General features: G+C 44.4%; 1 protein-coding gene across 1 annotated transcript in view; it reads left to right on the forward strand.

Moving 5' to 3' along the window:
- The window catches only part of TXLNB (taxilin beta), a 200,919-nt gene that overhangs the window by 39,253 nt on the left and 138,409 nt on the right, over positions 1-23,257 (forward strand). The window contains exon 2 of the mRNA XM_077289239.1: positions 22,052-22,470. Within this exon, the coding sequence (XP_077145354.1) occupies positions 22,059-22,470 (412 nt within the window). The 5' untranslated portion in view covers positions 22,052-22,058. The remainder of the gene's footprint in view (positions 1-22,051; positions 22,471-23,257) is intronic.

A 23,257-nucleotide genomic window follows, 5' to 3' on the forward strand; every position in this document is an offset into this window, starting at 1 on the left:
TGCTAGACCCGAGCAACGAGCACCCAAGCATTTTAGTGCTCACCCATCACTAGTTGTTAAAAAATTATATCAATGACAACTGACACTTAGATTCCAGAAGAATTTAACCAGCAGGAAATCAAGTTCCTCAGTAGAGTGGATGATTGTGTCATCTTTTGTCTTAGTGTGGTATAGGTTATTTAATACTGACTCTCACAATTTTGACATAAGTATAAATTAAAAATATAACAATACTCACATTAGTAATATGTATTGATTGATCAGTTTGCAGGACAGTAATAAAATGGTCAATATCCTGGGTACTGAGAGATGATTTGTGACTTATGTTGTAAATAGTCTATATTAAATGAAATATTAAAGCTTATGTTTGAAATTACTTCTATTACTAGTGTTGAGTAGGGTTGAGCGAAACGGATCGGTCATTTTCATAAGTCGCCGACTTTTGGCAAAGTCGGCGTCTCATGAAACCGACCCGATCCCTGTGTGGGGTCGGCCATGCGGTACGCGACTTTCGCGCCAAAGTCGCGTTCCAATGACGCTAAAAGCGCCATTTCTCAGCCAATGAAGGTGAACGCAGAGTGTGGGCAGCGTGATTACATAGATCTCAGTCCCCACCATCTTAGAGAAGTGCATTGCAGTGATTGGCTTGCTTTCTGCCGCGTCACAGGGGCTATAAAGGGGCGTTCCCGCCGACCGCCATCTTACTGCTGCTGATCTGAGCGTAGGGAGAGGTTGCTGCCGCTTCTTCAGAAGCAGGGATAGTGATAGGCGGGTACATAAAGCCACAAACCGCTTGTGCTGTAGCGATTTCCACTGTCCAACACCACCTTTTGTTTGCAGGGACAGTGGAAGCTACATTTTTTTTTCCTCAGCGCTGTAGCTCATTGGGCTGCCCTAGAAGGCTCCCTGATAGCTGCGTTGCTTTGTGTGTACGCCGCTGTGCAAACCAACTGCTTTTTTCAAAGCACAAATCCTGTTGTTCCTTCCTTTCTGCACAGCTATCTTGTGTGTTGGTCCCCACTTTTGTGTGCAGCAGTCCTTTTTATAGCTGCCTGCCATACTTTCCTGAGATTACTGCAGGGAGATAAAGATTGGCAAGTCTGCCTCTGTGCCAGTCCTGTGTGTGGCATCTGTCTCTCATTGTGTGCCACCGAAAACCACTGTGTAATACTTGGCCATTTTTTTTGCGGGGGGTAAATTCTCCCTTTTAAAAAAAAAATAATTAGTGGGAGATAAAGATTGGCAAGCCTGCCTCTGTGCCAGTCCTGTGTGTGGCATCTGTCTCTCATTGTGTGCCACCGAAAACCACTGTGTAATACTTGGCCATTTTTTTTGCGGGGGGTAAATTCTCCCTTTTAAAAAAAAAAATAATTAGTGGGAGATAAAGATTGGCAAGTCTGCCTCTGTGCCAGTCCTGTGTGTGGCATCTGTCTCTCATTGTGTGCCACCGAAAACCACTGTGTAATACTGGGCCTTTTTTTTTTTTCTAAATTCTCCCTTTTAAAAAAAAAATAATTAGTGGGAGATAAAGATTGGCAAGTCTGCCTCTGTGCCAGTCCTGTGTGTGGCATCTGGCTCTCATTGTGTGCCACCGAAAACCACTGTGTAATACTTGGCCATTTTTTGGGGGGGGGGGTAAATTCTCCCTTTTAAAAAAAAAATAATTAGTGGGAGATAAAGATTGGCAAGTCTGCCTCTGTGCCAGTCCTGTGTGTGGCATCTGTCTCTCATTGTGTGCCACCGAAAACCACTGTGTAATACTTGGCCATTTTTTTGGGGGGGTAAATTCTCCCCTTTAAAAAAAAAATAATTAGTGGGAGATAAAGATTGGCAAGTCTGCCTCTGTGCCAGTCCTGTGTGTGGCATCTGTCTCTCATTGTGTGCCACCGAAAACCACTGTGTAATACTTGGCCATACTTGAACCTTCCTCAGCATCGCCTAATCATCGACGTTGCAACAAGGTGGAACTCCACACTGCACATGCTTCAGAGAGTGTGCGAACAGAGGCGTGCTGTTATGTATTTGTGGGAGGATACACGGGCAGGCAGTTGGATGGCAGACATGGAGTTGTCAGGTGTGCAGTGGTCGAAGCTACAAGACCTGTGTCAAGTCCTTCAGTGTTTTGAGGAATGCACACGGCTGGTTAGTGCAGACAACGCCATAATAAGCATGAGCATCCCCCTAATGCGTCTGCTGATGCAAAGTTTGACGCACATAAAGGAGCAGGCGTCTGCAGCTGAGGAAGAGGAAAGCCTTGATGACAGTCAGCCATTGTCTGGTCAGGGCCGTGTAGAGGGTGCGGTAGCGGGCGAAGAGGAGGAGGAGGATGAGGAGGATGATGGGGATGAGTACTTTTTTAATGAGGAAGCTTCTCCTGGGCCAACAGAAATTAGTGGCGTTGCAAGGCCGGGTTCTGTTTTTTTAAGGGAGTCAAGTGACGTAGATTTGCCTGTAACTGCCCCTCAAACCAGCACAACCACAGATTTGACAACTGGAACTTTGGCCCACATGGCGGATTATGCCTTACGTATCCTCAAAAGGGACCCACGCATTATTAAAATGATGAGCGATGACGATTACTGGTTGGCCTGCATCCTTGACCCTCGCTATAAAGGCAAATTGCAAAATATTATGCCACATGAGAACCTCGAACAAATATTAGCAACCAAACAAGCTACTCTTGTAGACCGTTTGATTCAGGCATTCCCAGCACACAGCGCCGGTGAAGGTTCTCACACAAGCTGCAGGGGGCTACAGGGCAGAGGTGTTAGAGGTGCACAGATCAGAAGTGGCGTTGGACAGAGGGGTTTTCTGACCAGGTTGTGGAGTGATTTTGCAATGACCGCAGACAGGACAGGTACTGCAGCATCTATTCAAAGTGACAGGAGACAACATTTGTCCAGTATGGTTACTAACTATTTTTCATCCCTTATCGATGTTCTCCCTCAACCGTCATTCCCATTTGATTACTGGGCATCCAAATTAGACACCTGGCCTGAATTGGCAGAATATGCATTGCAGGAGCTTGCTTGCCCAGCAGCTAGTGTGCTATCAGAAAGAGTATTCAGTGCTGCTGGTTCAATATTAACCGAAAAAAGGACTCGTCTGGCTACCCAAAATGTGGATGATCTCACCTTTATTAAAATGAACCACTCCTGGATTTCAAATTATTTTGCCCCACCTTTCCCAGCTGACACCTAGCTTTCCTATAAAAAGGTCTTGCTTGTGGACTGGTCTTACTGAGTGTTCCAATCTCTTAATTTGCAGCAGCTGTTTGCCCAGCATACGACATATTTACACCTCCCTCAATGGGAAAATTCCCCCCACGGGGCCGTGGTCTCGCCACTTGGCGCAAGCACCCGTTACAGTGCTGTTTGTCTGAAGAGGTGGGTGTGCCCGCTTTTGGTCGACGGCACTGCCACTGGGTCCCTCATAGTACAATGAAGTGTCTCTGGCGGTGGTGGTGCGCACCCAACGTCAGACACACCGTTGTAACATGAGGGGCCCTGGGACGGTACCGCCGGCCACAAGAGAGTTCCCCCCCCAGCTCAAACTGTGCTCTACCACGTGCAAAATTATCTCGCACAGCTCCACCAATGTTTAGTCTATGCGCTGACATAATTCAATGCCTGGCACTGACAATACCAATTTGTTGACATCTATGATGCTAGTTAAAGTAGTCTGGGTCAGTGTCCTATATTGACACCAGTAAATACTTACTGCCAAATTACTTTGTCAGAAACTCAGCAGATGAGCCAACCCCTGTACCTAAGTATGCAACACTTTTTTTTTGGTTGTTTTGCGAGACATTAACATCTATTTATTTTTTGTGAGTACTAACTGTGTCAGACACTCCTTGCAATCCTCCTCCGCTGACCACAATGCTGCCTGTGTATCCATGTAACCGATTTAAAACTGCCTTGTGCCTAATTTTTGTTATTTTAGGCCTTCATTAGCCTGTCTGCGGGCCTTCATTAGCCTGTCTGCGGGCCTTCATTAGCCTGTCTGCGGTCCCTCCTTGCAATCCTCCTCCGCTGACCACAATGCTGCCTGTGTATCCATGTAACCGATTTAAAACTGCCTTGAGCCTAATTTTTGTTATTTTAGGCCTTCATTAGCCTGTCTGCGGGCCTTCATTAGCCTGTCTGCGGGCCTTCATTAGCCCGTCTGCGGTCCCTCCTTGCAATACTCCTCCACTGACCACAATGCTGCCTGTGTATCCATTTAACCGATTTAAAACTGCCTTGAGCCTAATTTTTGTTATTTTAGGCCTTCATTAGCCTGTCTGCGGGCCTTCGTTAGCCTGTCTGCGGGCCTTCATTAGCCTGTCTGCGGTCCCTCCTTGCAATCCTCCTCCTCCGCTGACCACAATGCTGCCTGTGTATCCATGTAACCGATTTAAAACTGCCTTGAGCCTAATTTTTGTTATTTTAGGCCTTCATTAGCCTGTCTGTGGGCCTTCATTAGCCTGTCTGCGGTCCCTCCTTGCAATACTCCTCCAATGACCACAATGCTGCCTGTGTATCCATGTAACCGATTTAAAACTGCCATGAGCCTATTTTTTGTTATTTTAGGCCTTCATTAGCCTGTCTGCGGTCCCTCCTTGCAATACTCCTCCACTGACCACAATGCTGCCTGTGTATCCATGTAACCGATTTAAAACTGCCTTGAGCCTAATTTTTGTTATTTTAGGCCTTCATTAGCCTGTCTGCGGGCCTTCATTAGCCTGTCTGCGGGCCTTCATTAGCCCGTCTGCGGTCCCTCCTTGCAATACTCCTCCGCTGACCACAATGCTGCCTGTGTATCCATGTAACCGATTTACAACTGCCTTGAGCCTAATTTTTGTTATTTTAGGCCTTCATTAGCCTGTCTGCGGGCCTTCATTAGCCTGTCTGCGGGCCTTCATTAGCCTGTCTGCGGTCCCTCCTTGCAATCCTCCTCCGCTGACCACAATGCTGCCTGTGTATCCATGTAACCGATTTAAAACTGCCTTGAGCCTATTTTTTGTTATTTTAGGCCTTCATTAGCCTGTCTGCGGGCCTTCATTAGCCTGTCTGCGGTCCCTCCTTGCAATACTCCTCCAATGACCACAATGCTGCCTGTGTATCCATGTAACCGATTTAAAACTGCCATGAGCCTATTTTTTGTTATTTTAGGCCTTCGTTAGCCTGTCTGCGGTCCCTCCTTGCAATACTCCTCCACTGACCACAATGCTGCCTGTGTATCCTTGTAACCGATTTAAAACTGCCTTGAGCCTAATTTTTGTTATTTTAGGCCTTCATTAGCCTGTCTGTGGGCCTTCATTAGCCTGTCTGCGGGCCTTCATTAGCCTGTCTGCGGTCCCTCCTTGCAATACTCCTCCGCTGACCACAATGCTGCCTGTGTATCCATGTAACCGATTTAAAACTGCCTTGAGCCTATTTTTTGTTATTTTAGGCCTTCGTTAGCCTGTCTGCGGTCCCTCCTTGCAATCCTCCTCCGCTGACCACACCAATGCTGCCCGTGTACCCCTGGAACCTATTTAAAAGTTCATAGAGCCTATTTATATATTTTATTTAATATTAATAAAGCCATGATGGACTACGCTGTACCACGCTACAAGCTAACCAGTCGACACTTCTTTTGCGAGAAAAGCCATCCCAACCCTCCACCAGCATGTAAAAGACCGCATTGTCCATGCACTCTGGCAATCTGTGAGTACAAAGGTGCACCTGACAACAGACACATGGACCTGTAGGCATGGCCACGGAAGGTTACGTGTCCATTACGGCGCAATGGGTTAATGTGGTGGATGCATGGTCCACAGGGGACAGCCTACTAAGTCTGTCTGCAGTCCCTAATTCAAATTGTCCTCCACTGTCTAAATCTGAGCTTCAACCTTCTGGCTCTCCTTAAGTGCTTTTTTAAAAAAAATTGGTGGTTGGGGCCTAATACCTCTGTTTGCCACTCACTGGTGTTCTCCTCAACTGAATAAATCTGAGCTTCAACCTTCTGGCTCTCATTTATTTATTTTTTTTCTTAAATTGGTGGTTGGGGCCTAATACCTCTGTTTGCCGCCCCCTGTTGTTTGTCCTCAACTGTATAAAGCTGAGCTTCAACCTTCTGGCTTTCGGCCTATAGTATCAGATATTAAACAGCATTTGGCCTTCAACTTTGGTTGCGGCCTACTAACGGTGTCTGCCGCTCCCTGGTGTTTGTCCTCAACTGTATAAAGCTGAGCTTCAACCTTCTGGCTCTCATTAAGTGCTGTTTTTTAAAAAATTGGTGGTTAGGGCCTACTAACAGTGTCTGCCGCTCCCTGGTGTTTGTCCTCAACTGTATAAAGCTGAGCTTCAACCTTCTGGCTCTCATTAAGTGCTTTTTTAAAAAAAAATTGGTGTTTGGGGCCTAATACCTCTGTTTGCCGCTCCCTGTTGTTTGTCCTCAACTGTATAAAGCTGAGCTTCAACCTTCTGGCTTTCGGCCTATAGTATCAGATATTAAACAGCATTTGGCCTTCAACTTTGGTTGCGGCCTACTAACGGTGTCTGCCGCTCCCTGGTGTTTGTCCTCAACTGTATAAAGCTGAGCTTCAACCTTCTGGCTCTCATTAAGTGCTGTTTTTTAAAAAATTGGTGGCTAGGGCCTACTAACGGTGTCTGCCGCTCCCTGGTGTTTGTCCTCAACTGTATAAAGCTGAGCTTCAACCTTCTGGCTCTCATTAAGTGCTGTTTTTAAAAAAATTGGTGGTTAGGGCCTACTAACGGTGTCTGCCGCTCCCTGGTGTTGACCTCAACTGAATAAAGCTGAGCTTCAACCTTCTGGCTCTCATTAAGTGCTGTTTTTTAAAAAGCTTGGTGGTTACGGCCTACTAACGGGGTCTGCCGCTCCCTGGTGTTGTCCTCCACTGTATAAAGCTGAGCTTCAGTCTTTAGGCTTTTGGCCTATAGTAGCAGATATTAAACTGCATTTGGCCTACTAGTGTGGTTGGGCCCTTAAAACAGTGTCTGCTGCTCCTGGGTTTGCTACTCCACTGAACAAAGCAATGCCGCCTGTTTAGTCCTGTTACCAATTTTGAACTGCATTTAGCCTACTTTATTCTTTGGCCCTATATCTGTGTTTCCGCCTCATCCTGCCCATTGCCCAGCCACTGCTAGATGAGTCTGCTGGTACTTTGACCTAGACCACTACATTCCCCTTGCACTCTACACAGCCAGAATCTGACCCTGCTGAAAGTAAGGTTCCCCTTCCCGCATGTTATACCACCTTACACAGGGACAAAGAGGAAGGTGCAGATGAAAGTGCAGGTTCCTTCATCAGGTGGGGGGGCATACTCGTTGGCGACGTCACTGGCACAGGGCCCCTCAGAGTACGCAAAAGTGTCGCTGCTGGTGGGAGGCGCCCCCGCCGTGCAAACACACCGCTGTACTTTGAGGGGCCCTGTGCCAGTGCCAATGCCATCGAGTGGGACCCCCTGCTTGCTTAGGATCACAGCACTTGCAAACTTGACATACTTACCTCTCACTGCTCCACTGCCGTGACGTAGTCCACGTTTCCTGGGCCCACTAAAACCTTGAACCAGCCTTACCCCCCACAACTTTTGCCAAATGACCCCCAATTTCCAATGCCCAACTATTATTATAAAGTTAATTAAGATTGACAAGCTTCAGAAACAAGAATGGATGTTTTTGGCATTAAAATGGGCACTGTAGGTGTTTTCCTGGCCTCCACTCACTGTCGACTATGCTTCCCCATTGACTTGCATTGGGTTTCGTGTTTCGGTTGATCCCCGACTTTTAGCGATAATCGGCGACTGCACTCGACTCGACTCTGGACAAAGTCGGGTTTTGCAAAACCCGACTCGATCTTAAAAAAATGAAAGTGATGCACTGCAGGAGCCATTGTCTCCTGTCAGTGTGTCACTGAGGGTCCTATAGAGCAGTGACATCACCCGATGTCACTGTTCTATAGGGGAGATCGTCGTGGGACACTCGTTATTAATTGGACTACGGCGGACAGGTAGTATACGGTTTATTATTGTACGTTTTTTGCAGGCGCTGAAGTATGGTAAGTATGGTTAAATTAAGAATATTAGAATACTTTTTTCTGGCTCTGTCTTTATTTTAACTCTTTCACTACTGTAGGATTAATAGTGGATAGGCATCATATTGACACCTCTCCATTATTAGCCCGGCTTAATATCACCTTACAATAGCAAGATGACATTAACCCCTTATTACCCCATTTCCCACTGCTACACGGGAGTGGGAAGAGAGGGGCTAAGTGCCGGAATTGGCGCATCTTACAGATGCGCCATTTCTGGGGCGGCTGTGGACTGGTATTTGTAGCCGGAGGGGGCCAATATGCATGGCCCCTCTCTAGACTATGAATATCAGCCCACAGACATTTTTTGGGGGGTCCCCCTATTTTAATAGCCAGTAAAGGCTATGCAGACAGCTGCTGGCTGATATTCATAGCCTGGGAGTGGCCATGGGTATTGCCCCCCCCGGCTACAAATACCAGTCCACAGCCGCCCCAGAAATGGCGCATCTGTGAGATACCCGATATTTGCAGTATCGGAATGCTCAACACTATCTATTACTCCAATTGGATTAGACAGTGAATTATTAGTTATATATTTGGAGATATGATTTGATAACTAGTCCGTGAATTTTTGCATCACTTTTGCTACAGTATTCTGACTGATAAGTAAAGCCCTGCTGATCTTCATGTAGTCTTAACCTTTCTTGTGTAAAGCAATTATTTGCTTTCTCAGAGCTTGTCATTTCTCTTCCATATGGTGCCATTACTGACATTATGAAATGGGAAGAGGTTTTCTATGTTAAGTAATATCCTGGTCGAGTATCTGCTGGACACCTGTTTAATGAACAATTATACTTACTTGTGGTTGAATTCTTGTTAATTAGGATTATTTAGTCTAAACTTTAGCTTTGCTCATAAGATATTCATTGGGTTATACTTATTTTTGCAACATGGTTTGAATGAGTTTGTTAGGAAAAAATATAGTTACTAACCGATAGCGGTATTTCTCTGAGCCCATGACAGCACCACGGAGAGAGGGGATCTTCCCATCAAGGACAGGAAACCTACAGATAAGAAGGCGGTACCTCTCTCCTGCATCAGTTGTATACAGAGCATGAAGGGAGTGTTAGGTTAATAAATAAAAAAAAAATTCAACATTACTAAGGTTTTTAGTAGAGATACCGCGTGGTTATTTCTTACATAGCAGCCTAATTTCAAACTAGTGTGCACACCCGCACATGAAGGGAGGGAATGTACGGGTACCGTCATGGGCTCAGAGAAATACCGTTATCGGTAGGTAACTATATTTTTCTCTGTCCCCCATAACAGCACCACAGAGAGAATTGCAGAGACTCTACATTTAGGGAGGGACCACCACTTCCAGAACCCTTTTCCCAAAGGTAAGGTCCGAAGAAGAGATTAGCTCCAACCGATAGTGCTTAAAGAATGTAGAGGGGGAGGACCAATTGCTTCAATTGAAGCACCAGCTCTTTCCACCCAGAAGGTGGATGGCGTCTCTGATCCATCTTGCTAATATGCTTTTGGAGGCTTTTTTATCTTTCTGAGAACCCTGAAAACATACAAAAAGAGATCTATCCTCCCTATACACTCTAGTGGCCTCTAGGTAATGAATCAGGCATCTTCTAACTAGTGTTGAGCATTCCGATACCGCAAGTATCGGGTATCGGCCGATACTTGCGGGTATCGGAATTCCGATACCGAGATCCGATACTTTTGTGGTATCGGGTATCGGTATCGAAACAACATTAATGTGTAAAATAAAGAATTAAAATTAAAAATAGGGATATACTCACCTCTCCGACGCAGCCTGCACCTTACCGAGGGAACCGGCAGCCTTCTTTGCTTAAAATGCGCGCGTTTACTGCCTTCCGTGACGTCACGGCTTGTGATTGGTCGCGTGCCGCCCATGTGGCCGCGACGCGACCATTCACAGCAAGCCGTGACGTAATTTTCAGGTCCTGAATGCCTAATTCTAGGCATTCAGGATTTTAAAATTACGTTACGGCTTGTGATTGGTCGCGTCGCGGTCACATGGGCGACGCGACCAATCACAAGCCGTGACGTCACGGGAGGCAGGAAACGCGCGCATTTTAAAATTACGTCACGGCTTGTGATTGGTTGCATGCCGCCCATGTGACCGCGACGCGACCAATCACAGCAAGCCGTGACGTAATTTCAGGTCCTGAATGCCCAGAATTAGGCATTCAGGACCTGAAAATTACGTCACGGCTTGCTGTGATTGGTCGCGTCGCGGCCACATGGGCGGCACACGACCAATCACAAGCCGTGACGTCACGGGAGGCAGGAAACGCGCGCATTTTAAGCAAAGAACGCTGCCGGTTCCCTCGGTGAGGTCCAGGCTGCGTCGGAGAGGTGAGTATAGCAATATTTTTTATTTTAATTCTTTATTTTACACATTAATATGGATCCCAGGGCCTGAAGGAGAGTTTCCTCTCCTTCAGACCCTGGGAACCATCAGGGATACCGTCCGATACTTGAGTCCCATTGACTTGTATTGGTATCGGGTATCGGTATCGGATTAGATCCGATACTTTGCCGGTATCGGCCGATACTTTCCGATACCGATACTTTCAAGTATCGGACGGTATCGCTCAACACTACTTCTAACGTCTAACGTGTGTAAGATTTTTTTCCTCCTCATTTTTGGGGTTAGGGCAAAAGGAGGGAACGGAAATCTCCTGTGATCTATGGAAACGAGAAGCTACTTTTGTAAGGTAGGCTGGGTCTGTTTGGAGAACAACCCTATCATCCAAGATCTGCATGAAAGGTGGATAGCTGATAAAGCCTGGATGTCACTGACCCTGGGCGCTGAAGTAAGAGCAACCAATAGGGATGTTTTGAGGGATAGGATTCTCAAGGGAGCATCCGCCAAGTGTTCAAATGGAGATTTAGTTAGGGCTGTAAGGACTAAATTTAGATCCCATTGTGGGACATTCCGCAAGGGTAGGGGTCTAGACCTCTCTGCCGCTTTAATGAACCTGGAAACCCACCGATTCTTTGCCAGATCGTAATTGAACAAAGCCCCCAAAGCCGCGACCTGAACTTTAGGGTATTTGTGGCCAGACCCTGTTCCAACCCCTTCTGCAGGAACTCTAATATGGCTCTAAGAGGAACTCACTCATTCACCCTAGAGCCTGAAGATGAAAGGAATTTTTTCCAGATTTTACCATACTGTTTGGTGGTTATTGGTTTCCTGCTTTGTAGAAGAGTTGATACCAGACCGGGCAAGAACCCTTTATTCCTTAGTAGCCCCCTTTCAAATTCCAGGCTGTCACGTGTAAACTTGCTACCTGTGGGTGCGCTACAGGTCCTTGGGAGTGGAGATTTGGAAGATCACGGAGTACCCAAGGGTCAGAAATAGACATCCTCCTCACCCATGAAAACCAAATCCTTTTTGGCCAGAAGGGGGCTATCAAGACTACTCAAGCTCTGTCTTCCCGTATTTTCCTCAGGACTGCTGGTATTAGCGCGATTGGGGGAAATGCATATGCTAGCCAATAGTTCCATGGAATCATGAATGTATCTAATGCGACAGGGTTCCCTAATGGAGTTATGGAGCAGAAGGTGTCCACCTTCCGGTTCAGATTGTTTGCAAACAGATCTATGTCTGGTGTCCCCCATCTTTCTGAGATTTGATTGTCTACTGACTGGTTTAATTCCCATTCTCCCTGTCTCAGGCGAGACCGGCTCAGGAAGTCTGCCCTGTAATTGTCTAACCCTTTTATGTGAAGGGCCGTCAAGGACCCCCGATTGTCCTCGGCTAGTTGGCAGATTGATTTTGTTACTTCCATTAGTGACTGGGATACCACCTTGGTGATTTAAATAGGCTACCACTACACGGTTGTCTGAGAATACCCTGACATGATGTGAGTGAAGGGAGTTAAGGAATCTTAAGAGTGTAAATTTCACTGCCAGTAGCTCTTTCATATTGGAAGATGCTGCTCTCAGGTTGTCTGACCAGACCTCCTGAGCTATAAGATCGTCCAGATGGGCCAACCAACCCCTGGGGCTTGTGTCCGTGGTCACCACCTTTGAGACCAGAACTACCCATGGGACACCTGGGGTCAAATTGCTCATCTTCACCCACCACTCGAGTGAGAGTGCTGTGTTTGATGATAAACTGAACCGACCTTCTAAATTTCCTTCTAGTGAAATCTCCTCTGACAAAATCTGCCATTGAAGTTCCCTTGTGTGTAACTGAGACCATTGAACCGCGGGGATGCATGCTGTCATGGATCCCAGAAGGGACAATGCGTCTCGTAAGGATATGGAGGGGAGATCCCTTGCCCAAGACACCAACCCTACAATATTTTGGATTTTTTCTAAGGGTAGACGACATTCCTGATGGACAGAATCTAGTGTGATGCCCAGATATTCCTGTACCTGGCTTGGTACTAATTTGGATTTTGCCAGGTTAAGAAGCCAGCCCAAGTTTTTTAAGGAATGCATGACCTTCTCTAACTGAGTTTTGCAATGTTGGAGGGAGTTGCCAATTACCAGGAAGTCATATAGATATGGAACGATTAGGGTGTCTTGCTCTCTTAGGTGAGCCATTACCTCTGCTACCAGTTTGGTGAACCCTCGAGGTGCTATAGCCAGTCCAAAGGGAAGGGCTGCAAATTAGTAATGCCTTATTACCCCCTTGATTTGGACTGCTACCCTGAGAAATTTTTGATAGTCTCTGTGGATGGGGACGTGATAATATGCATCCTTTTGATCTAGCACAGCCATAAAACAGAGTGGAAACAACATTTTTACTGATGTTTTTATTGTTTCCATTTTGAATGGCTGCACTTTTAGGTGTTTGTTCAGACTCTTTAAGTTTATAATTGTGCTGTAGGACCCATCTGGTTTCTTTCTGAGGAAATGAGGAGAGTAAAACCCTTTCCCTCTTTCTTGGCGTGCAACCTCCAGAAGAACTCTCTTTTCCCAACAGTCTCGTAACTCCTTGTTCCAAAGCTAGTTGTTCGTCCATTGAGGATCTCCAAGATGTTATCAGGAAGGATGGTTGAGGGAGGATGTGGAATTTGAGCTTTAGTCCCAACTTTATTATGTCTAGTATCCAGGTTCTTTTCTCCCAGGCTGAGAGAAAGAGGGACAACCTTCCCCCCACCTTGTGCAAGAGTTCATTGGGAGGGTTTTTTACTATCAGTGGGGCTTTTGATGAACATGAACCCCTTATTCTTATTCTTTTTGTCTTCCCATCTATCTTGTGTTCTTGGTGGCTTTCTATTGATAAACCTCTTACTCCGAAAGGGCTGCTTGTAGGATGGGTAAGAGAGTTTAGGGAAGGACTTTTTCTTATCCCCTGCCTTATCCAGGATGTCATCCTGGATGGAACCAAATAGGAACTCTCCCTCACAGGGAATAGTACATAGCTTTGATTTGGTCTGGAGATCCCCCGGCCAACATTTAAGCCAAAGGGCACATCTAGCTGCATTAGAAAAGACTGCTGAACTGGCAGCAAGTCTGACAGAGTCTGCGGATGCATCTGCCAGGAAAGCGGCAGCCCCCCTCATTACTGGCAAAGTGTTCAACATAATGTCACTCTCGAGATGTTTTCCCCTTAAGCTGGGACTCTAATTGATGCAGCCAGGCTATTAGGGAACAGGATGTATAGGCGGCGGCTACTGTTGGTTTTAGCCCTCCCCCGGCTGCTTCCCATGAACCTTTCAGGAATGCATCTGCCTTTTTGTCCATGGGGTCTTTTAAGACTCCCATAGCCTCAAAAGGGAGCGCTAATTTTTTAGATGCCTTGGCGATGGCCACATCTAGTTTGGGAGCTTTTTCCCAAAAAGAGCATGTCGGGTCCTCGAAGGGTGTAAGTAGGGCCTTTCTTATGGGTTTTTTCCATTCCTTTTTAATGAAGGCCTGGATTTTTTCATTAAGTGGGAAGGCTCTCTTTTTCTGTTGTTCAAGACCCCGGAACATAATATCTTGAACTGATTTTTTGGGGTGAGGATCAGTTAATCCCATTGTGTTCCTAACTGCCTTAACGAGGCTATCTGTCTCCTCCAGTGGAAAACAACTGTGACCCCCAGTGGAAGATGATGTTGATGATGAATTAGAGGTATCTGAATCCCCTTCTTCACTATCCGTGTCACTAGACCTGGGTTCAGGGGACCTGTGTCTGGTTTTCCTTCTCTTTTTACCCTCCTGAAGGGACCTAATGGTGTTCTCCACCTGGGTTTTAATTAGTGATCTAAGTTCTGTTGCAAACCCCGGCAGCCCTTCACAGACTGTCTGTTCTATACATGAGCTGCAGAGTCTTTTTTCCCACGTGGAGGGCAAATCTTCCCTACTGAGCACACAGATCCTGTGTTTGGATTTCCCTGAACTTTTCCTCCCCTGAAAAAAAGACAAAACAGAAAAATTAGGGCCCTGTTTCACGAACATCACTCACCACCTGGCGGGACAATTAGTACGGGTTGGGGATGATCCGTATCTGCTGTAGGATTTTCCCTTATGCCGGACGCTACGCTGGATCCTTTTGCTGTGCTGGGATCCTGAATGCCCTTTCCCGGTGTGTCATGTTGTTGGTGGTGGAAGCCTGTTTCCCTTTCTCCTGGGGCTGCCATTTTTGCTGCTGCTGCTGCTGCTGCTGCTAAGGTGGTGAACTGGACTGTGGGGATTTCAACTCCGGCAGGTCCAGATCACTCATGGCTCCTGGGGAACAGTGGCCGAGCTCCATTAGAAGCACCAGGCCAGAGCACTGTCCCCCTTAAATAGTGCTGTGACTGGATTACCCAGTCCTGCCCCATGCCAGCGCGCCATTATCCCTGCACCTGCGCGCTGACCAGCGGCTATTGCGTCATCGCGGTTGTGCCTGCACACTGACCGGCTTCCCAGAGATGCTTTGTGGTGGCGCCGACCCCAACAAAGAGACATGCCTCTCCGTGTGTAGTTCCCAGATCCCCAGAAGACCCAGTGACGGCAGCCTTCGTTCTGGGGGAGGCAGCTACCTGAACCTGCTTCCCACCCCCCCGGAGGGACCACCGTGGTGGCATGCTGACGGCGACCTGTCACCATGAAGAGGATTTTTCAGTAGAGGCGGTCTCGCGGTCCTCTTCCCTGCCGCCTCTCCCTGCACACCCCAGAGGCTCGCTAACCGCAGCGGTGGTGCTTCGGGTAACCACGCCAGCCAAGGCAGGGAACCCCCGCTGCCTGGATCGGTCTGACTGGCCCCAGCATCCCACAATAATTCTAGGTAAGCTTGCTGCAGGTTCCCTATCAAGGACAGGAAACCAAACTGATGCGGGAGAGAGGTACTGCCTTTTTATCTGTAGGTTCCTGTCCTTGATGGGCGGATCCCCTCTTTCCATGGTGCCATCATGGGGGACAGAGAAACTACCTTTTTTGAGTGTGCAAAATAAATCTTGTTTAAAAATCAATGGCCCACATTTGTAGGAGTATTTTGTAGTTTGGTAACATCTATCTATCTATAAAAAGCAAAAACCTGACCGGCACCTCAATGTAATGTGAACAGGTGCAACCTGCAATGACCGCATGACATATAAAAAAAGAACACAGAAGCAGTCTGTAAAGGCCAAGATAAAAGCAAACACTGAATACATGAGATCTAAACTGCTTTTTTGCTAAATAAAATGTAATTACAAAAAATGAAGTTTCTTAGTCCATACATTGACCAATTCATGTTTTCCCATCAACCATGGCAAGGTGACCTCCCTCTGATGGGTAACTGTCCCACAAAATTTGCCTCTGTTAAGCTATAAGCCTACAATTTGAATGGCCAGGAAGGAATCAGCACTAATGAAAAGCACCCTTGGGCTGATGGGAAGAGAAAAGAGTCAGTCACAACCTCCAATAGTAAACTGTAAAAAACAAAAAACCTTACCAGAATTTCCATATAAATGAACAGGTGCAAGCGCAATAGCTGCATAACATATAAAAATAAGAACATAGCAGCTGTTACGCCCACAGGGAGTCATGATGTATAGTGGACTCACTAGACCACTTATCGTGCAGTGGTAGCTGTATACCCGATATTCAAGAGACAGGAGAATGAGCTTCATAAAAAAGAAGATATTTATTAAAGGAAGTTTAACCCCTTTCTGCCAGCTGACGGAATATTACGTCAGCTGGCAGAATCCCCGCTTTGAGGTGGGTTCCGGCGGTGAGCCCACCTTAAAGCCGCGACATGTCAGCTGTTTTGTACAGCTTACATGTGCGAGAGGCCGGAAGTGCTCGCACCGCTGACCCCCGTCACATGATCGGGGGTCATCGGTGCATTGCCATAACAACCAGAGGTCTCCTTCAGACCTCTATGGTTGTTGATGGCAGATTGCTTTGAGTGCCACCCTGTGGTCAGCGTTCAAAGCAACCCTGCATTTCTGCTACACAGAGGTGATCTGTGCTTCACCTCTATGTAGCAGAGGCAATCATGTAGTGCATGCTTCTAGCCTCCTATGGAGGCTGTTGAAGCATGCCAAAATTTAAAAAAGTGTTTAAAAAAATGAAAAAAATAAAAAATATATAAAAGTTCAAATCACCCCCCTTTCGCCCCAATCAAAATAAAACAATAAAAAAAAAATCAAACCTACACATATTTGGAATTGCCGCTTTCAGAATCGCCCGATCTATCAATAAAAAGAAAGGATTAACCTGATCGCTAAATGGCGTAGCGAGAAAAAAAATCAAAACGCCAAAATTACGTTTTTTGGGTCACCGCAACATTGCATTAAAATGCAATAACGGGCGATCAAAAGAACATATCTGCACCAAAATGGTATTATTAAAAACACCAGCTTGGCACGCAAAAAATAAGCCCTCACCTGACCCCAGATCACGAAAATTGGAGACGCTACAGGTATCGGAAAATGGCGCAATTTTTTTTTTTTTTTTTATTTTTTTTTTTTACCACTTAGATAAAAGAGAACCTAGACATGTTTGGTGTCTATGAACTCGTAATGACCTGGAGAATCATAGTAGAATGTTAGTTTTAGCATTTGGTGAACTTAGCAAAAAAGCCAAACAAAAAACAAGTGTGAGATTGCACTTTTTTTGCAATTCCATCGCACTTGGAATTTTTTTCCCATTTTCTGAAACACGGCATGGTCAAACCAATGGTATTGTTCAAAAGTACATCTTGTCCCGCAAAAAATAAGCCCTCACATGGCCATATTGACGGAAAAATAAAAAAGTTATTGCTCTGGGAAGAAGGGGAGCGAAAAACGAAAACGAAAAAAGCTCCGGGGTGAAGGGGTTAACAAAAGGGAAAAGGTGCCTGAGAGGAAGACCCTCTGGATCACGACACTGTACTACATACTGGAGCACTGGTCAAGGTATACCCCTATACAGGGATTTCCCCCATCATAACACCAGGAGGCCTTAATGCTGCGAATCCTGGACCAGAGAGACAACCCGTACATGCCAGATAGAAGACTGTTGAATACTGGCTCTGTCGGGGGAGAGAATCCCAGAAGTTCCATGTAATCCCAGAAAGACTGATCCAGCCGGTAGTAGTATCAGGATAGATCCCAGAGGAATCCAGCATGGGGAACTGCTAGCAGAGGATTCTGGGGAGTCAGAGATATTATAATGCAAAGCAACAGACTTCCAATCGCAAAGCACAGCAGAGTGTGGCCTGTGCAGAAGGCAACAATGCTAGAGAATGAACACATTGCCCAGGCATCTCCCTTAAGGGGAGGATGCCTTTTATGCACAGAGCATCGCAGCAGAGACAACTCTAACAGAGAACAGGTGCCCTGCTGCTTTAAGTATGTGCAGGAAGCGGGGCATGCCTCCTAAGAGCATTTCCAGGAGACCTGCCAAGGGGATGCAGGTTCCTAGCAGAGAAAGGAGCCATTGATCATCTGGAGCCACGAACAGGGTGAAGAGTACCAGTGGAGCTGTGTGATAGGTGCCTGTCTCCCTGCACAGCGGAGACCGGACCCACGGCTGAGGGCATAACAGCAGCACTCTGTAAGGGCCAAGATATATGGAAACACTGAATACACAGATACATCTTTTTTTATCCATCTATCCACATTCTGCAACAGTGAAATTGCAACATCAAGAAGGTAAATAATGACTGATCTGCCGCTATCATTGAGTCCAAGACAAAAGCTTGACTTACTGTTGAAGAGACTAGATATGACGCTAGTCACTTCTCACAGCTAAGCTGCCAGTCAGAGTGGTCAGGGAGTCCAAGGTCAGAAGTCAGGAGGGTACATCATAAACAGAAGGAAGAGACAAAAGCGTAGTCAGGTAACGTTCCAAGGTCAGAAGCCAGGAGGGTAACGGATCAGAGCTGAAGGGGCTAAACAAGCGGATGGTCAGAGCGAAGTCCAAAGTCAGGCAACAGATCAAGCAAACAGAACTCAAGGCACAGGGAGCACAAAGCACAAACCTCACAAGATGAATGTACATCTGGCAGTGGTCTGGGGAAAGCTGCTCAGTTAAGTAGGGACGCAATTACCCGGGATAGTGAACACCAGAGAGAGCCGACGCCTCCCAGTCACAGATTGGCTAGTTGACCTGTCAATAAACACACCAACAGCTCAGCACGCCTCTGAACCAGATTGGATGGTCATGCTGTCAATCAAAGTACTGACAAGTGACAACTTCAGCACGCCCCTGTAGCATATTAGATGGCCGAGCTGTCAGTAACTGCATCCCAGACATCCTGAGGGGTAAAACACTGACAGGTGCACAGTGTACATTAATGAGAAAAACAAATGAACTTTTATTAATTTAACAAATGGCTGCAATGAGACAAAGAGTGAAAAATTTAATGGGGTATAAATATTTTCTGTACCCACTGTATAAAAGGGCTGGTTGCTTTTTTCACTGCCAATCATAATCTAGCAATATAGAATGTATAACTGGTGGAGAAAGGTTGAATTTATTTTACTTATGTCTTTTTGCAATCTAAGTCACTATGATTCTCAAATGACCTTATAACATATTCAGAAAAAAATGAGCGACACACAGCAAAACCTTTTGGTTGAAACTTTTAAAGTTCCTCATTATGGGAACTTTAACTTATCTGTTATTGGAGAGGCTCTCAAGAAGTGAAAAAAATATTTCCTGTAGTTCAGATAATGGAAAAACATGGATATTGTCTATTTTAACTGAAAGTTTCAAATTTTTTAACCCTTCCTTTAATTATCGTACATTTTGGGTGCGTTATAAAAATATAAATAGAGCTCAATCACCCATGGATTTCCCACCACTCTTCCATCCCACACCACTCTCATCTGGTTTGGTAGGCTACTGGCCACTGTGTTACCTCTATGGCGACTGATTGAGTTATTCAGTCATGATCCCTTTTTATTATCCATAATAAACATAACATATGATAAAAGCAAAATGAACATATACCCTGCTGTAAGTAAATAAGTAAATGCAATAGTGCATATAAATAACATAGGGCACTTAGTAAACACTATTTTAGATAAAAAAAGAATAAAAGCCATTCCACCAGCATCAAGCTGTACCCAAATCGGAATTGTCCTAACCTCTAGTATTAAAATCTTACCATGAGTCAAAGTGTCATCAATGTGAATAACTGTCGAGTGGGACACACAGCAAATGGGAAGCTACATAAATGTAATGTCTAGTTCGAAGAAAGGGAGACCACACCTTTACCTGCACTAAGTGCAATAATGTGAAACTAGACTAAAAAAATTAACTGGAGTTAGTAAAATGAATATATACCCTGCTGTAAGTAAATAAGTAAAAGCAAAAGTGCATGTAAATAACATATGGTTTCTAAGGTTATGACCATCCCGATTTAGGTGCACTTTGACGCTGGTGCACCTTGATGCTTTTTTTAAAATCAAAAACGCTGTTTATTAAGTATCCTATGCTATTTATTTGCACTATTGCTTTTACTAATTTACTTACAGCAGGATATATGTTAATTTTCCTTCTGCATTAGGTTTTGTCTGTTTAAAGGCCAGTGTGAACATCTCTTATTTTGCACACATACCAACTTATACTCCAGTTCCTTTTTTTCGGTTTAGTACTATTATCCATAATGTAGAGTCACCTTAAATGGTTATACTGGTACTTGTTTAGTTGTCTTCTGAGACATGTGATAGTTCGGTTGCTCAGTGGTTAGGACTGTCAATTTAAAGCAACGGGATCTTGGGTTCCAATACCACCAAAAACAATTTCTTTAAGAAGTTTGTATGGGTTTGTATGATCTCTGTGTTTATGTGGGCTTTTTCCCACATACTGAGAGATAATTTTTATTTTAGCCTCAAACGGGACAGTGACGATGATGTCTGTAAAGCGCTGCAGAATATGTTTGTCCTATGTAGGCAAGCATAATAAATGATTAGTTATGTCCAATGTAGTTCATGCTGCATGGATCTTCAATCAAGTAATCTCTAAATAGTGAATTAACGATTAACTGGATAAACTGCTTAGGCTGGATGAAATAATCATATTCTGGCTCCCTGTATTCTAGCATACCACAATCTGCTATTATCAAAGGTGAAGTGGGCTTGAGATGTTATTTCCTCTTCAGGAATGCAGGAGTAGAAATAAAGCTTTACACAATATCAATGAGCAGTCCATCTACTATGCTGACTTTCTGCGTCCTCTAGACTTGGAAAACCAGCTCTCTAATCCAAATGAAGGGGATCCTGAGAGTGTGACGTCCCTATATAACATCCTTATGCAAAGTGATTTGTTTAATACAAGTAAACCCTTTAACATTATGTCTCTACGAAGGGGAGCAGAACATTTCAGATTTAACTTGGGTACATGCATACCTATACATACACATGCATACACATACTGTATATCCTCACATATACCAATATAAACAGACAAATAAAGACAATAAAATAAAATATGAGTAAATAATGAGCTGATGACACATGTGATGAAATATAGTAAAAGCATTTGAATGGATATGAACATAAGACAGTAGAACATATGAAAAAATCATGTATGATAAAATGTGAAGTGTAAAAATGAATAGAAAGCCACCAAAACAGGTCAAATCATTGGTGGACAAGTGACCAGAAAAAACAAAGTGAAGGTGAAACTAAGACCTGATAAAAGAATTATAAAATGAAGATGGAATAAAAATAAAAATAGAAAGGCGCACCAAAATTTGCTACGGTTTATATGGAAAGAACACAAAGGATACATAAATAACGCGATAAGTTAAAGAAAACTATAGCAAACACCAAATATAAACTCCCAGTGATGCACAAGACATTGACTGGATCCTGAACAATGATTGTCATGGACACAAGTCCAAGGATACTACAAGGGATGTACCTGAAAAATTAAAAACATATAAAATTAGTTAAAAAGAACACCAGATAGTAACATCATAAGAACTAAATCTAAACAGATAACTAACACCAGATAGTAACATCATAAGAACTAAATCTAAACAGATAACTATGTCTACACAGGGGAGAAAATTAGGGGTGTGAATTTGCACTACTTGACTATTAAAAATAGACTAAACTTACTGATATCGATACATTCTGCTGAGGGAAGAATTAGAACTCTAATAACACTTCTTTATTCTAGAACTTTTTGTAAAGTCATTCCACAGTAGGTCGTTTGCCCCCTACATATCTTGTGCCTCTAACGCTGACTATAAGCTTAACAATCGGTATCTAAATTCAAAATTATTTTATTAACATTACCAATATTTGTTATATCCATTGTTCTGACTGAGAAATTGCTACTATTGGTCAGATTACTTATTGCGCTATAATTGCAGTATTTTATTTATTATTATTTGTTCCCTCTTTAGTTATCTGTTTTTTTCTGAAAAATCATAATTTTGCCAACTTTTCATTGAAATAGAAAGCCTCTATTCACTTCAAACCATCTGTAAATGTCATATCTGCCAAACTATATACCATATTTATACGTTTTACTGGACTTTTCAGCTTCTGCCTGACATTGAGTGTTCCCTATAATATCTTCTTCTAAAAAAGATATCATTTGGTGTAAACTGAATAATGTCATGTATCATCTTTTTTTCTAGGTACAATATGCAGAACAACAATGACAGTGAGAATGGTCACAATAAACCAGATAATCAGGATTCTGTAAATATCCCAGTTTCTCCTGATCAAAAGAACTTATCACCTCTTGATGAAGAGTCACAACAAGTAACTGATTTGAAACCTAGTGAAGGTGACACAAGTGGACCAGCTGAGAATGACATTTCAGATGAACTGAGCCGGCAGCTGGAAGATATAATTCAGACTTATGCCTCTTCTGATTCTGTGAGTGTTGAGAATGAGAACGCTGCATTTCCAATCAAAGAAGAACAATTGAATGATGATGGAGATACTGAGGATGCAAATTCAGAGGAACCAAAAGAATCAGTTTCTTCATCAGCCAAAGACTCTGCATCAAATAAAGACCAAAAGCAGGATAAGAAAATGTTAAAAGGCCTAGGTATGTGATTACATTTTAAACAATATTTTCATCTGCTCTAAACTAATTCATAATTTCATAGTTTTAAGATATGTAAGAAGACCATCAAGTTCAACCTTTAACCTAATGCGTTTATCCCAGGAAACGTAAAACCCCATGAGGACTGGAATAAGATTTCTGCAGTAAGAAATGACCACAGCGCTTCATAAATTAGGCAAGCTGTGGTTTTATGCCACCATTAGTGTTGAGCATTCCGATACTGCAAGTATCGGGTATCGGCCAATATTTGCTGTATCGGAATTCCGATACCGAGTTCCGATATTTTTGCGATATCGGAAATCGGAATCGGAAGTGTGCGGTGCGTATGGTTCCCAGGGTCTGGAGGAGAGGAGACTCTCCTTCAGGCCCTGGGATCCATATTCATGTAAAAAATAAATAATAAAAATTAAAAATATTGATATACTCACCCCTCCGGCGGATCCTGGACCTTAGCGATGTAACCGGCAGCCTCCGTTTCTAAGAATGAGTGAGTGCAGGGCCTGCGATGATGTCGCGGCTTGTGATTGGTCGCGTGAGCGGTCACATGAGCGGTCACGCGACCAATCACAAGCCGCGACGTCATCGAAGGTCCTTCACTCTGCATTCTTAGGGAACGGAGGCAGACGCTTGGACCGGTGAGAGCCGGGGCCGTCAGAGGGGTGAGTATATCAATATTTTTTTTTTTTATTCTTTATTTTATACATGAATATGGATCCCAGGGCCTGAAGGAGAGTTTCCTCTCCTTCAGACCCTGGGAACCATTCCGATA

This window comes from Ranitomeya variabilis, chromosome 2 (assembly GCF_051348905.1).
Source record: "Ranitomeya variabilis isolate aRanVar5 chromosome 2, aRanVar5.hap1, whole genome shotgun sequence".
NCBI lineage: Eukaryota > Metazoa > Chordata > Amphibia > Anura > Dendrobatidae > Ranitomeya > Ranitomeya variabilis.